At 40.5% G+C, this 14,672-nt stretch overlaps 1 protein-coding gene across 3 annotated transcripts in view; it reads left to right on the top strand.

The window, feature by feature from the left end:
- PPEF1 (protein phosphatase with EF-hand domain 1) overlaps window positions 1-14,672 on the top strand; it is a 148,052-nt gene that overhangs the window by 83,664 nt on the left and 49,716 nt on the right. For all 3 annotated transcript variants that reach the window (XM_055393683.2, XM_055393686.2, XM_055393685.2), the window contains 2 exons: window positions 96-210; window positions 5,124-5,170. In XM_055393683.2, coding sequence (XP_055249658.1) covers window positions 96-210; window positions 5,124-5,170 — 162 coding nt within the window. The remainder of the gene's footprint in view (window positions 1-95; window positions 211-5,123; window positions 5,171-14,672) is intronic.

The raw sequence follows: 14,672 nt of genomic DNA on the forward strand, positions 1-14,672 counted from the left end.
GAGGGCTTATTATGTGCCAGAATAATACATTGCTTTCTATGCACTCATGCCTTTCTTCCTAGTTCATTATATCTATTTCCTCTTCACCCTCACAGATACTTCATGCTTATTATGTCTTAGAGGTGCTGTTTGAAACCAAGAAAGTCCTGCAACAAATGCCGAATTTCACTCATACAAACACATCTCCATCCAAAGAGATAACAATCTGTGGTAAGTTTCAGAGCCGAGTTGCCAGATTAATATTTAGGAGCCTCTTGGTTCTACGTCATTGGCCTAACTTGACAACTGTGTAAATTGGACTGTAATAAGGGAAAAGTGTTAATATAGAGTTATCTATCATGATAATACTGTTCCCCATCTTGTCTTTGTTTTGCATACCAGCTGGCAGGAATTAATTATGTGAGAAATTAAAGAACTCTTAGCTTTTTATAAAGGCAGGCAGCATTTTAATACAGAAAACTACCCATGGGTGGAATAAGCGTTCTTTGCTCTCCATCTAGCTCTCATTATCTTTGTTCCATGTTGCTTTTTCTAGATGGGCCTCTGCATGCCACTTCTGCTGGGAAGGGAAAAGCCCAAGGCAGGGTGGAGATTAAACTCTTCTCTTCCCTCAGCTGCTGTTTGAGATTTTTCAGCTGGTCTCTGCAGCTTTTAGAAGAGTGGGAATGTCCCAGAAATCTGTTCCTTGTTCTTCTAAATAACAAGAGCTGAGATTTTGTTATCATATAGGCCAGCCTGGCAGGATATTGCTTCAGGAAGCAGTACACATTGAAATTCAACACAGTTGGTGTTCAGCATGCTTGCAACTGTCTGAGAATGGAGTGTGTGGAAGGAACAGCAATTCTCTTAACTTCTAATTAAGCCTTTAGGTTACAACACAGTGATTGTTATTTTCCAAATCAGTTTTTAGCCCATGTTTCTTTTACTCTGGCAGGTAGAATGGATTTGACAATCTAATTAAACTGTTTCCATTTCTAGCATCTGATAGTGGTGACGGAGACTTGATGTAGCAGTATACGCTCCACTTCATGCCCGGACTCAGGCTTTTGAAGAGTCCTTAATGGTTCAGTTTCAACCTAATCAGGCTACCACATCTCTGCCTACCAGATGATGCATCTCAACAGTGGGGACCTTTTATTCAAGACCTCAGTGGGTCTTACTTTCCCCGGAGATAAAGAATTTGGAGTTACGAGGCTCAGGAAGCCAGGCCAACCAATGAAGCCTGTGGAGCCAGGGCAAGATTTGCTCTCAGAGTGTTAATATAATAAGCCACACAGAGACTGTGATCTGCTCCTGTATGTTTCTAGTACTCCTCCAGTTGCCATTGGAGACTTGTCTTTGCATAAAAGGATTTGGAAGAAGACATGAATTAATTAGAGGGCATGTAAGTTCTAGAATCACACAGTGTAAGGATTGAATGGTTCTTACAGAGGTCAGCTGGTCTATCCCTTGTTCTTATGGATAAAATTGAGGCCCAGAAATGGTATTGCCTTCCATGCGTTTCTGTGTAATAACTTGTCCCCTTCTCTCCACCCCAGCTCACTCAGCTGGTTAGTGGCAGAGTCAGAATTAAAAATCAGATCTTTTGCATCCCAGGTTAGAGCCAGTCCCATATCTGCTCTCCCAGTCCCATTATGCACCGCTCTAACTGGTGTTTCATTTTCCATCACAAGACAGAGATTAGGGAATGGATTGATTGGACAGTTGCATTTTTTAAAAGATACATCTTGGGCATTTATTAATATTTCCAGACTTTTTCCACATAGCACCATTGGTAGAAGGAAAAGCCAGGCCCATGCATTCCCATAGCATAGGAATTTTCATTAAACTGTCTTTAATAGCCCCACTGAACCTAGAAAAATTTGGCCATCATTTAAAATTGGGGCCATATGTTCAAAACCATCCTGTTTAAGACAGTATTAGGAAAGGGAGAGAAATTATGATGAACCTTTACCATTATTTTAATTTCCAGATGCAGTTTTTTACATGCACATCTAAACATGATGCATGGTTCTCAATGTGCATGAAATATAGGTGTTTCAGTCTACATTTATATTGTAAAAGTTAACCATGTATGTACTTATATTTTTATATACAATAAAAATATTTTTCTGTGGTTTTTACATGATACATTGAGTGTTATCTTTTGCTGTCCAACTAGAAGTTGGTTATATCTTTATAACCTCAACTCTCAATATGCTGAAACCAATTCATTTATTAGCTTGCTAGCTACAACACTTCTGACTACCCAAATCTTTGAAAGACAAGTCATCCTGAAGAGAATTTATGGAGAACAAAATAATTAAAAATATATATTTAATAAGAAAAGTTCTTCCATTTTTATTTCCTTAGATTTGGAGTGAAAGCAATGAGATTTAAGTATACAGTAGTATTAATATGCTCTTAATATTCTTGTTGTTCAGTCGCTAAGTCATGTCCGACTCTTTGTGACCCCATGGACTGCATGTAGCATGTCAGGCTTCCCTGTCCCTCACTATCTCCCAGAGTCCTGGGATACTGGGGATCCTTGGGGTTTGCCTTGAACTAAGAACCACTCTTCTCTGCAATCCCATTTTAAGGCTGCTCTCCTATTCGAAGCTCCTAATGTGAAATTGGAAACAATTTAAAAGTCACCTTTTTTCCAAACTACATTTTTCTATTTGACACAATTTTGAAAGCTCTTAAAGTTACAATGAAGCCAGTGAATCTCTTGATTTTCATATTGCTGAAAGCTCCAGAAATGGCTTTTGCTGACTGGTAAATCTCCCAGTGACCAGTGCTATCCTTGCCTTGCTGATCATGAAAAAGTCCCAGGGTCTCTGTAGGACCCAGTGGCAACAGCACATAGTACTGAACATTAAGAACAGCAGCAGCAAGCCCTCTGGACATTCCTGGAGCTCTTCATGGTCTGTGGAGCACCTTGGCATCCATCATGTCCCCATGTCCTCCTGAAGTGGGTGGAGAAGTTTGTATTATCCTCACTTTGCTGATGAGAAGACTGAAGCTCACAGTGATGGGTCCTTTTCTAGGTTACCCAGCAAGAAACAGTATCACGGTGCCAAAAGCAGCTCTCCAGAACTTTCTTCTACAGTAGGCCATATGAAGTGCTTACTTATGACCATTTGAGTACGTTTTAGCCAAGATCTTTAACGCAGGTGACTTTAACCATGAGGGATGTTGTTCTAGATGAGGGCTTGACAAGCTTTTCTTTAAGGAACAGGATGATAAACATTTTGGCTTTGTAAACCATATGGTCTCTGTGGCCAACTACTTGGCTCTGCCCTAGTAGCTCAAAAGCAGGCCTAGAGAATAGGTAAATGAGTTCAGTTCAGTTGCTCAGTCTTGTCCAACTCTGCGACCCCATGGATTGCAGCACGCCAGGTCTTCCTGTCCATCACCAACTCCCGGAGCTTGGTCAAACTCATGTCCTTTAAGTCGGTGATGCCATCCAACCATCACATCCTCTGTTGTCCCCTTCTCCTCCCACTCTCAATCTTTCCCAGTATCAGAGTCTTTTCCAGTGAGTCAGCTCTTTGCATCAGGTGGCCAAAGGATTGGAGCTTCAGCTTTAGCATCCGTCCTTCCAATGAATATTCAGGATTGATTTCCTTTAAGATTGACTGGTTTGATCTCCTTGCTTAATATTAATATTGTAGTCATTTTATAAATAAGTGCTGGTGATATATTTTAATTTTGTTACTCCCATAATAATTGGACTCACCTCTTGTATATGTTTGGTTAATTTTGATTTTAGCATTTTTAAACAAACTGGGGAAAAGTATTCCTAAATTAAATTACATTTGGTAATAAAGTTGGATATAAGGAATAAAAATTTATGATCAGAGCTTATGAAAGACAAATATTTGCCTAGAAATAGTTATCCAAATAGGGCTTTTGAATATTCACATATTTACTCTTGTTTTAAAATTAACAGCTTCATATATTTACATGATTTCTTGAGTTTTATAAAGCAATGCTTTCGTTTTTATTTTTGCTAATAGTCTCATTAAGAGAATGTCAATTATCTACTCATAATTTTTAAGTTTCAGATTCTGCTGCATGTTCTTGAAAACATGGCTTTAAAAAGCTGTGCATTTAGCAATTGAACTTAATTATTGAATGCCTACTATGCAGCAGGTACTATAGGAGGCATTTAGGGGTTTAATGATAAATAAGTAATATTGCTGTTCTCCTAGAGATTTTCCTGGTGTAGGCAGTAGAGTATAGTACAGTTTTGAAGTGAGATAAAGTTGAGTTTGAATTCCAGCTCTGCTGCTTGGTAGCTGGGCAACTTTGTAAGTTACTTAACTACCCTAAGCCTCATTTGTAAAATGAATATGGTGAAAGCAATACCCATCTCATAGAGTGGTTATCAGTTCAGTTCAGTCGCTTGGTCGTGTCCAACTCTTTGCGACCCCATGGACTGCAGCATGCCAGGCTTCCCTGTCCTTCACCATCTCCCAGAACTTACTCAAACTCATGTCCATTGAGTTGGTGATGCCATCTAACCATCTCATCCTCTGTCGAGCCCTTATCCTCCCACCTTCGATCTTTCCCAGCATCAGGGTCTTTTCCAATGAGTTGGTTCTTCGCATCAGGTGGCCCAAACATTGGAGTTCCAGCTTCAACATCAGTCCTTCCAATGCATATTCAGGGCTGATTTCTTTTAGGATTGACTGGTTTGATCTCCTTGCAGTCCACAGGACTCTCAATAGTCTTCTCCAACACCACAGTTCAGAAGCATCAATTCTTTGGCGCTCAGCTTTCCTTGTAGTCCAATTCTCACATCCATACTTGACTAATGGTTTTAGGATTGAACAAGATAGTTCATGTAAATCCTTAGTCTGGCACTTGGCACAGAGTGAGCTAAGCACAGCATAAATGGCAGGAATGAATAGGAAATCGCGACATTGGATGCTGCCCCCTATAGGAAAAGGGATGAAGTTTCCACAGGGTGCTATGGAAACAAACCGTCTGTTGAATTAATATCATCATAGGGTAAAAACCCAATGTCCTGAGAATGCTTGGCATGTATCAGCAGTATTTCAGGTTTTAAATTCTTTCGTACAAAGGGCATTTTCTTGTTTCCTCCTGAATACTGATTTTTTTCATTTCATTTTCAGGTGATTTGCATGGGAAGCTAGATGACCTTTTTTTGATCTTCTATAAGGTAAATTATTGTTTTGCTAAATATTTATTTACATTTTTGTTGGGGGAAGGCAGGACTATAGCAGATAACAGTATTAGTTTTATTAGGGATATGTACAAATGCAGATGTAATAGGACAGTTTTTATTCAAGAAGTTGAAAGTTTCGTTGTTTTTTCTTTTCACAAAAAGAATTAAAGATTTGAGTCTCTGTTTAATATTATTATTATCTGTTGATCCATTAGGATTTGTGCCTGATGGTATTTATGTTCCTTATTACTTTGTAAATGTATAGATGACGCAGGATGGCGAGGGGAGCAGTTTTTTATTTTATTGTTATTTTGTTCAGAAGTGAGCAGGCCACAGTAGTCTTTTCCTCCAGTGCTCACTAACTGTGCATGAAAGGAGTCCCCCATAGACAGTTCCAAACTGCTCTCTTCTCCACCCCGATTTACCATTGCTGGGCTCAGCTGCTCTTCCAATGCTGTGACTCCTTTTCGTTTGAGTGTTGTTTGTGGAAGCCTACACAGAGGGAACAAAGCGGCTTGGCTGGCATGGAGTTTCTGTGCATCTCTTTGATTGGATTCATTTCTCTCTCTGAGCCAGCAGTTGCAACCTAAATATTTGCTTATGGGATGATTAGATGTAGAAAATTGATCCTGAGGTAACTTCTACCTTTAGAGTGGTACCCCCTTCGTCTTTCTTTTTGATCGGAACATCTTCCCCACAAGATAGCATGTAGAATAATTGGCCACAGCATAGGTATCTCAAATGGCCTGAAAGAAAATATATTCTGATTATTATGATGGGAAATAAGTTTTACTCTTTGGGGACTGTGAGAGCTTGAGTAAGCCACATAACCTCCATGACTCCTAATTCCTTTTTTGGCTGCAATATATATTTTTTAATATTATTGAAATATAGTTGGTGTACAATATTGTTTTCATTTCAAGTGTACAGGAAAGTGATTCATATATATATGTTTATGTATATACGTGTGTGTATATATGTGTGTGTGTGTGTATTCAGTCGCTCAGTCATGTCTGACTCTTTGCAACCCCATGAACTGTAGCTAGCCAGGCTCCTCTGTCCAAGGAATTTTTCAGGCAAGAATACTGGAGCGGATTGCCATTTCCTACTCCAGGGGCTCTTCCTGCCCCAGGGATTGAACCTGAGTCTCTTGCGTCTCCTGCATTGGCAGGCAGATTCTTTGCCACTGTGCCACCTGGGAAGCCCATGTGTGTGTATATATATTTATCAGGGAGTGGGCTTACTGGGGTGAAGACCCAGGAAGTAGGATGGTTGAGAAGTTGCAAGGGGTGTAGTCCTAGGAGATGAGTGGGTCCAAGGTGGAGTCCAGAATGTCGGTGGTTGAAGTGAGTGAAAGAGAATATTGGAGATGAGGAGATCAAGCACGTGAAGAGCAGGTGTGGTGAGTGAGTTGGCCACAGGCCTGAGAGATAAAAGCAGGAGAGGAAGTTTAGTCAGAGCCTAGAAGGACGAGAGGCTTTTATCCAAGACTGGCAAAGTGTTGGTCTGTTGGTGGCCCTATGGAGCAGGTGAACCCTCTCCAGCTCCTGACCCCGAGGTCTCCATCCTGGGGAGGAGTGGGTCCTTTCCTTCTAGAGGCCTGCAGGAGTCAGGAGTCCCGCACCGTTCCTAAGGGAGGCCCAGATTTCCAAAGGGATGTCTTGCTGAATGAGTTGAAGGCAGAAGGGAGTTCATTTACACAGTCTGAGGAATGGGATTTGTTTAAATCTACACATAGTACCATATAAATGTTCAGAAGCACAGTCTTATTGTTTTTGACAATTGCAGTCTGAGGACGAAGGAGGGGTGGAGGCATGTGGGTAATAACCATAGCAGAAAATCTGATAATTATTTCTGTGGAGGTTTGGGGGAAATACAGAAAAGGGAAAATAGTTGTGTAAATTAAATGGGAAAAGTGACTTCCTAGGCAATTAGAAAAGAAAATTTCTCAAGAGGTAGTTGAAGATACTAAGGTGTGATCAGGGAAGGGACAGTGGACTAGACAGACATGAGAAGAGAATGTTTCTTTAATTCCATTGGCAAAACTAAATGGAATATATAAAACTGGAAAGTGCTAATGTAAAGACTGAACAGGAGGAGGTGGGTGGTAAGAAGTACTATAAAAGGGACTTAAGGTGAAATTATAGCATTCACATGAAAACAAGAAATATTTTGAGAGTTAACCAATAATGGTGTTCAGGAAGTGGAGATTGAGAGCCCAGTGATGAAAGGGTAAAGCTCTGTTATTTGGGATAGATTTGAATCGAGGGAGGTGAGATGGATGTTTGGAAGGAAGATATTTGGAAAGTAGAGCCATGAGTTAGAATTTCAACAGACTTGAGTGAGGAGCAGATAAAATGTACCTTGGACATGGAATAAACTGCATGCACCAGAATCTTGAAATTGCCTGGTTTAAAAAAGACAACTAAGGGAAGAGCCATTGATGACAGCAGGCTTCCATCTCAAGAAACTGAAAAGATGATGCAATTAATGGTGTCTGAGAAGTGAGAGTGACCTGGTGGCCTTGCGATGATGGTGAGACACTTGGCTTGTGGGTAAGGAGTATGCTAAGTTAGAGGCCAAGGAAGGAATGGGCAGGATACAGACACATCTCAGGAAGCTGTGCTGTATGATGATCTGTAACTTGTGACAGTCAGCAATTTGCCTTTTCTGTCTTACTTTTTATCCAGAGTTTAAATGAGTAATGGTGGTAGATCGCACACATAGAGTGGGGCCTAAAACCATAAACAGAAACTGTTCTGGGTACAACGTCTCTACCTGAATACAAAGGACAGTGATATCCACCATCCAAAAAGCAAACTCCAATCTTATTATCACTCCTACGGTCCCAAGTCCAGAATTAACTAAAAGGGTCTCTGAACTCTTGAAATCAGAGTCAGAAATCCAATGAACTTTACTCACAGGACGAGCCCTAGGCCCTTACTCAATGCCCAATGACCATATATCTGTAAAACCGTATCTGACACATTATTCCTGTAAGTTTGCCTGTCTGGTTACCTCACACTGCCACAGATTAGGGAGTGAGAGGGGAAAGGAAAAGTGAGATAGAATGAGAACGATGAAAAGTAAAATTCTTTCTGACAGTACGAGGAGATCTAAAACTATCAAAATGAGGTAGAAATGAAGCTGTAACATTAAGTGTTATGGGGCTGTGTGTGTCGGGAAGAGCTCTATCCTGAGCTCGCCTGAGGGCATGCTTAGATTGATGAACCTGCATGGTCAAGAAAGTTTGAGGTTCTATGGTGTACACTCTGTTAAGAAGTAAAGAGACCAAATGGCCCATTTTCAGAACTCTTAGCCAGAATAGTTAAGTAATTTAAAAACGTCTTTTAGCTTTTAAAGGAATAAACTTTATTGATCTGGAAAATTCGTTTCAGCAGTGCTGCAGTGTGAGGAGTGTTGTTGGCTCTTAGGTGCAAGAAGATGAGAGAGCATGAAAAAAAGTAAGATTAGGTGAGGGAAGAGTAATAGGCCAGGCAAGCGGATGAGGAGGGAAGGAAGAACACCTTAAAAATGAGGAGAGAGGTGGAGAGTGGTGGGTTTCTCTCATGGCATCAGATACAGAGCTTGCCTGCTCAGGGATTATAGCAAGCGCTCACTGTGACCACAGCAGTCACTTGATTGCTTCAGGAAAAGGTAGAGTTTCTGTGATGGTGACTGGCTCTTGTTACTCAGTGCATCAGCAATGTGTTAAATCCCAGTGATAGGCAATGCCCACATGTGGCGCTCTCCTCTGGTTCATTCATGGGAGCACACAGGATTAAGGCACCTCAGTGTAAGCCATGGGCTCACTCTCTTCTTTCTAGAAGCAGCTAGTGACCAGGCTTTAATTCATCCTTATTTAACTTATTATTTAATTTATTAAAAGTACTTTATTATTATTAATTAATTAAAATTGGTTTATGTTATTCAAGTTCTGGTTGAACTTGAATTTTAGGGAATAGTTTGGAAACTATGTCCCATGGGAGATTTTTTAAGCTGTAAGTGGCCAAAGCTTATACAGTACTCTAACTTTTTTCTTTCCATCAACCTAAAAGAGAAACCAGGAAAAACTCAGGCTTTGAATTAAGGCATAATTGTAATTCATCTTTCAGTTGGTGTTTTGCTAGACAGTTTCTCCCTCATCATTTCTTTTTTGTAGTATAGAGTGAGTAGGCTTCAGGGCTGGGGCTGGTCCAAGGCCAACCCAGGGCGTAGCCTGAGAGGGAGAGTTACAATCTAGGGTCCCTGGGATGCCTTGCCATATTACTCTTTTCATCCAAATACCTGGTTCAGTTTAAGACTTCTGTTTGTTACAGCTGATCATATGCAGAAGTGCATTTGTCCACTAATTTATTCATTCAGTAAACTTTTATCTAGTCCCTACAGTGGCCAAAGCCCTGTGTAAAAACTGTGGGAAGATACAAAGATGAGTATAAATTTCATTCATTTCACATATATTTATTAAATACCTATTATAAATGAGATACTCTGCTATGCTGGTGATACAGTATGACTAACATGCAGCTTTTGGCCCCAAAGACATCACAGTTTAGTGGGGTAGGTCAACCAATAAAAAGACAAGATAGTTCAGGGTAGGACATGTTATAATTGGGGTATGCAAGGTTCCAAGGGAGCACATTGGAGGGGCACCTAAGTTGTGGGAGACTTCCTGGATGAGGTGTCATTAAGACAATCCCTTCAAAGAGTTTTAGTATTTTAGTAAGTGCCTAATCATGAAGGAAAGTTTTGAAGGATCAGAAAAGATTAATTCCACACCTTTTTTGTGGTGTGCAATAAATGATGGAATTTGTACAAGTGATCATTTTTGTTTTGACATTTTTAGTTTCTTTAATATTTGGTTATCCTTACAAATTGTATCGTTTAGCACCTTAAGACTAAGCTAGACAGTTTCAGCCCACAATCCTATCTAGGTTTGTAAGGAATTCCTTTGAGTGCCATATGGTTAACCATGACACACCTTTACTAAAAGAGTATCTCAACTTTATATGGCTTTGCATATCATCAAGTGAACAGATTTACATGGTGTTAGTTGTTCAGTTGCTAAGTCGTGTCTGACTCTTTGCAACCCCGTGGACTGCAGCATGCCAGGCTTCCTTGTTCTTCACTAACTTCCAGAGTTTGCTCAAACTCATCTCCATTGAGTCAGTGATGCCATCCAACCATCTCATCTTCTGTCACCCCCTTCTTCTCCTGCCCTCAATCTTTCCTAGCATCAAGGTCTTTAGCAGTGAGTCAGCTCTTCATGTCAGGTGGCCATAGTATTGGAGCTTCAGTATATATTCTTCTAATGAATATTCAGGGTTGATTTCCTTTAGAATTGACTGGTTTGATCTTCTTGCGGTTCAGGGTACTCTCAAGAGTCTTCTCCAGCACCACAATTCGAAAGCATCGATTCTTTGGCATTCAGCTGCCTTTATGATCTAGCTCTCACATCTGTCTGTACATGACTACTGGAAAAACCATAGCTTTGACTATACCGACCTTTGTCAGCAAAGTGATGTCTTTGCTTTTAAATATGCTATCTAGATTTGTCATAGCTTTTCTTCCAAGGGGTAAGCGTCTTTTAATGTCATGGCTACACTTTCATCCATAGTGATTGTGGAGCCCAAGAAAATAAAATCTGTCACTGTTTCCACTGGCATTAGTTAGGTCCTATTTTTAGACTTTATTTCCTGAAAAGGTTAATTTTAATTAGCTACATTTGCTTAATTGAAGTGATCAATTTGAAATTTTTCATTCAGAACTTTAGCTTTGCTAAAATTACAATACAGTTTTCCTCATTGAATAGAAAGCTGGAAATTTTAGACTAAGTATTGTCAAGTTAGTTTGTTAAGTTGATGCTGTGAGTGGAGACCTCCTGCAGTTGAAAGAGAGGCGCACATGGACAGAGAGAAGCTAATTACTTCTCAGCCCTGTGGGTGTCATACTGATGCTGTCCGTGGGAGCCACACAGCCTTGTTTTCCTCTTTCCCTCTTCCCCACCATCCTCCATCCCACCCCTTATGACCCAAATTTGCCAGCTGTGAAGGTCATTAAATATTTTCTTTTTTCTCTGTTGCTGATATGTTTCCTACTGCCACAGCAATCAATTCTTTACCCTTTAAAATTAAGGCAGTATGTTACAATTGGAACAGATCTCTTAAATAGAGTTTGCAAACGAAATAAAACTTAAAATAATGTGGAGTTGAGGTCCAGAGGTTATTTGATGTGCTTTGGGAAAATGTCCAAAAAATTGCAGTTACTTCTAGGTGTCTTATGTAAAATATATCAGAGGGAAATAGGACTCTTTATCGCTACTCAAGTTAGTTAATTGTGGTCTGCTACTTTCCCCCCTTCTCTTTCAGAATGTTCCACAGTTTATTGTGATCCACACAGTCAAAGGCTTTGGCATAGTCAATGAAGCAGAAATAGATGTTTTTCTGGAACTCTCTTGCTTTCTCCATGATCCAGCGGATGTTGGCAATTTGGTCTCTGGTTCCTCTGCCTTTTCTAAAACCTGCTTGAACATCTGGGAGTTCACGGTTCACATATTGCTGAAGCCTGGCTTGGAGAATTTTGAGCATGACTTTACTGGCATGTGAGATGAGTGCAATCATGCGGTAGTTTGAGCATTCTTTGGCATTGCCTTTCTTTGGGATTGGAATGAAGACTGACCTTTTCCAGTCCTGTGGCCACTGCTGAGTTTTCCAAATTTGCTGGCATATTGAGTGCAGCACTTTCACAGCATCATCTTTCAAGATTTGAAATAGCTTAACTGGAATTCCATCACCTCCACTAGCTTTGTTCGTAGTGATGCTTTCTAAGGCCCACTTGACTTCACATTCCAAGATATCTGGCTCTAGATCAGTGATCACGTTATCGTGACTATCTTGGTCATGAAGATCTTTTTTGTACAGTTCTTCTGTGTATTCTTGCCACCTCTTCTTAATATCTTCTGCTTCTGTTAGGTCCATACCATTTCTGTCCTTTATCGAGCCCATCTTTGCATGAACTGTTCCCTTGGAATCTCTAATCTTCTTGAAGAGATCTCTTGTTTTTCCTATTCTGTTGTTTTCCTCTATTTCTTTGCATTGATCGCTGAGGAAGGCTTTCTTATCTCTCCTTGCTATTCTTTGGAACTCTGCATTCAGATGCTTATATCTTTCCCTTTCTCCTTTGCTTTTCGCGTCTCTTCTTTTCACAGCTATTTGTAAGGCCTCCTCAGACAGCCATTTTGCTTTTTTGCATTTCTTTTCCATGGGGATGGTCTTGATCCCTGTCTCCTGCACAATGTCACGAACTTCCGTCCACAGTTCATCAGGCACTCTATCTATCAGATCTAGTCCCTTAAATCTATTTCTTACTTCCACTGTATAATCATAAGGGATTTGATTTAGGTGATATCTGAATGGTCTAGTGGTTTTCCCTACTTTCTTCAATTTAAGTCTGAATTTGGCAATAAGGAGTTCATGATCTGAGCCACAGTCAGCTCCTGGTCTTGTTTTTGCTAACTGTATACAGCTTCTCCATCTTTGGCTGCAAAGAATATAATCAATCTGATTTCGGTGTTGACCATCTGGTGATGTCCATGTGTAGAGTCTTCTCTTGTGTTGTTGGAAGAGGGTGTTTGCTATGACCAGTGCGTTCTCTTGACAAAACTCTATTAGCCTTTGCCCTGCTTCATTCTGTACTCCAGGACCAAATTTGCCTGTTCCTCCAGGTGTTTCTTGACTTCCTACTTTTGCATTCCATTCCCCTATAATGAAAAGGACATCTTTTTTGGGTGTTAGTTCTAAAAGGTCTTGTAGGTCTTCATAGAACCGTTCAACTTCGGCTTCTTCAGCGTTACTGTTGGGGCATAGGCCTGGATTACTGTAATATTGAATGGTTTGCCTTGGAAACGAACAGAAATCATTGACTGTGTGGATCACAATAAACTGTGGAACATTCTGAAAGAGATGGGAATACCAGACCACCTGACCTGTCTCTTGAGAAACCTTTATGCAGGTCAGGAAACAACAGTCAGAACTGTACATGGAACAACAGACTGGTTCCAAATAGGAAAAGGAGTACGTCAAGGCTGTATATTGTCACCCTGCTTATTTAACTTATATGCAGAGTACATCATGAGGAATGCTGGGCTGGAAGAAGCACAAGCTGGAATCAAGATTGCTGGGAGAAATATCAATAACCTCAGATATGCAGATGATACTACCCTTATGGCAGAAAGTGAAGAGGAACTCAAAAGCCTCTTGATGAAAGTGAAAGAGGAGAGTGAAAAGGTTGGCTTGAAGCTCAACATTCAGAAAACAAAGATCATGGCATCTGGTCCCATCACTTCATGGGAAATAGATAGAAAAACAGTGGAAACAGTGTCAGACTTTAATTTTTGGGCTCCAAAATCACTGCGGATGCTGATTGCAGCCATGAAATTAAAAGACGCTTACTCCTTGGAAGGAAAGTTATGACCAACCTAGATAGTATATTAAAAAGCAGAGACATTACTTTGCCAACCACGGTCTGTCTAGTCAAGGCTATGGTTTTTCCCGTGGTCATGTATGGATGTGAGAGCTGGACTGTGAAGAAAGCTGATCGCCGAAGAATTGATGCTTTTGAACTGTGGTGTTGGAGAAGACTCTTGAGAGTTTCTTGTACTGCAAGGAGGTCCAACCAGTCCATTCTAAAGGAGATCAATCCTGGGTGTTCATTGGAAGGACTGATGCTAAAGCTGAAACTTCAGTATTTTGGCCACCTCATGCGACGAGTTGACTCACTGGAAAAGACTCTGATGCTGGGAAAGGTTGGGGGCGGTAGGAGAAGGGGACGACAGAGAATGAGATGGCTGGATGGCATCACCAACTCTGTGGACATGAGTTTGAGTGAACTCTGGGAGTTTGTGATGGACAGGGAGGCCTGGCGTGCTGTGATTCATGGGGTCGCGGAGAGTCGGACACGACTGAGCGACTGAACTGAACTGAAGTCTTTTCATCTGTTATAAGGAGGCCCAAGGAGTGTCAAGGTTCCAAACTTATATAGGTTTCCTTAGCCTTGACCTGCAAATCTGGCCCCAAGCCAGTGCTCTTTCTACTATTACAGGTCCAGATAGACCTGGAACAAATATGCTTCTTGGGAGGACTTTTATTTTACTATTCCTTCCTCTCTGAGTTCCACAGCAGGTGTTGATCAAGAATTTAGGAAGCAAGGTAAGACTTTGAATTAGTTTCATTTATTTCTTAGGCAAATGAAATATCTTAAAGCAGGTTTTAATAAATGGTAAAGAACAGTGTACATTTGCAGGACTGGCAATAACAACAACAATAGTATCAATAATAAGTTAAATTTACTAAATACTTGTTATGTGTTCAGCACCATCTCAAGTACCTTATATTTCTTGTTTAATCCTCACAACAACCCTTCTAGGTAACAAGTGTTCAGTTCAATTCAGTTGCTCAGTAGTGTCCGACTGTTTGTGACCCCATGAACTGCAGCACTC

Source organism: Moschus berezovskii, chromosome X (assembly GCF_049115385.1).
Source record: "Moschus berezovskii isolate FMDL1 chromosome X, NW_MosBer_1.0, whole genome shotgun sequence".
NCBI lineage: Eukaryota > Metazoa > Chordata > Mammalia > Artiodactyla > Moschidae > Moschus > Moschus berezovskii.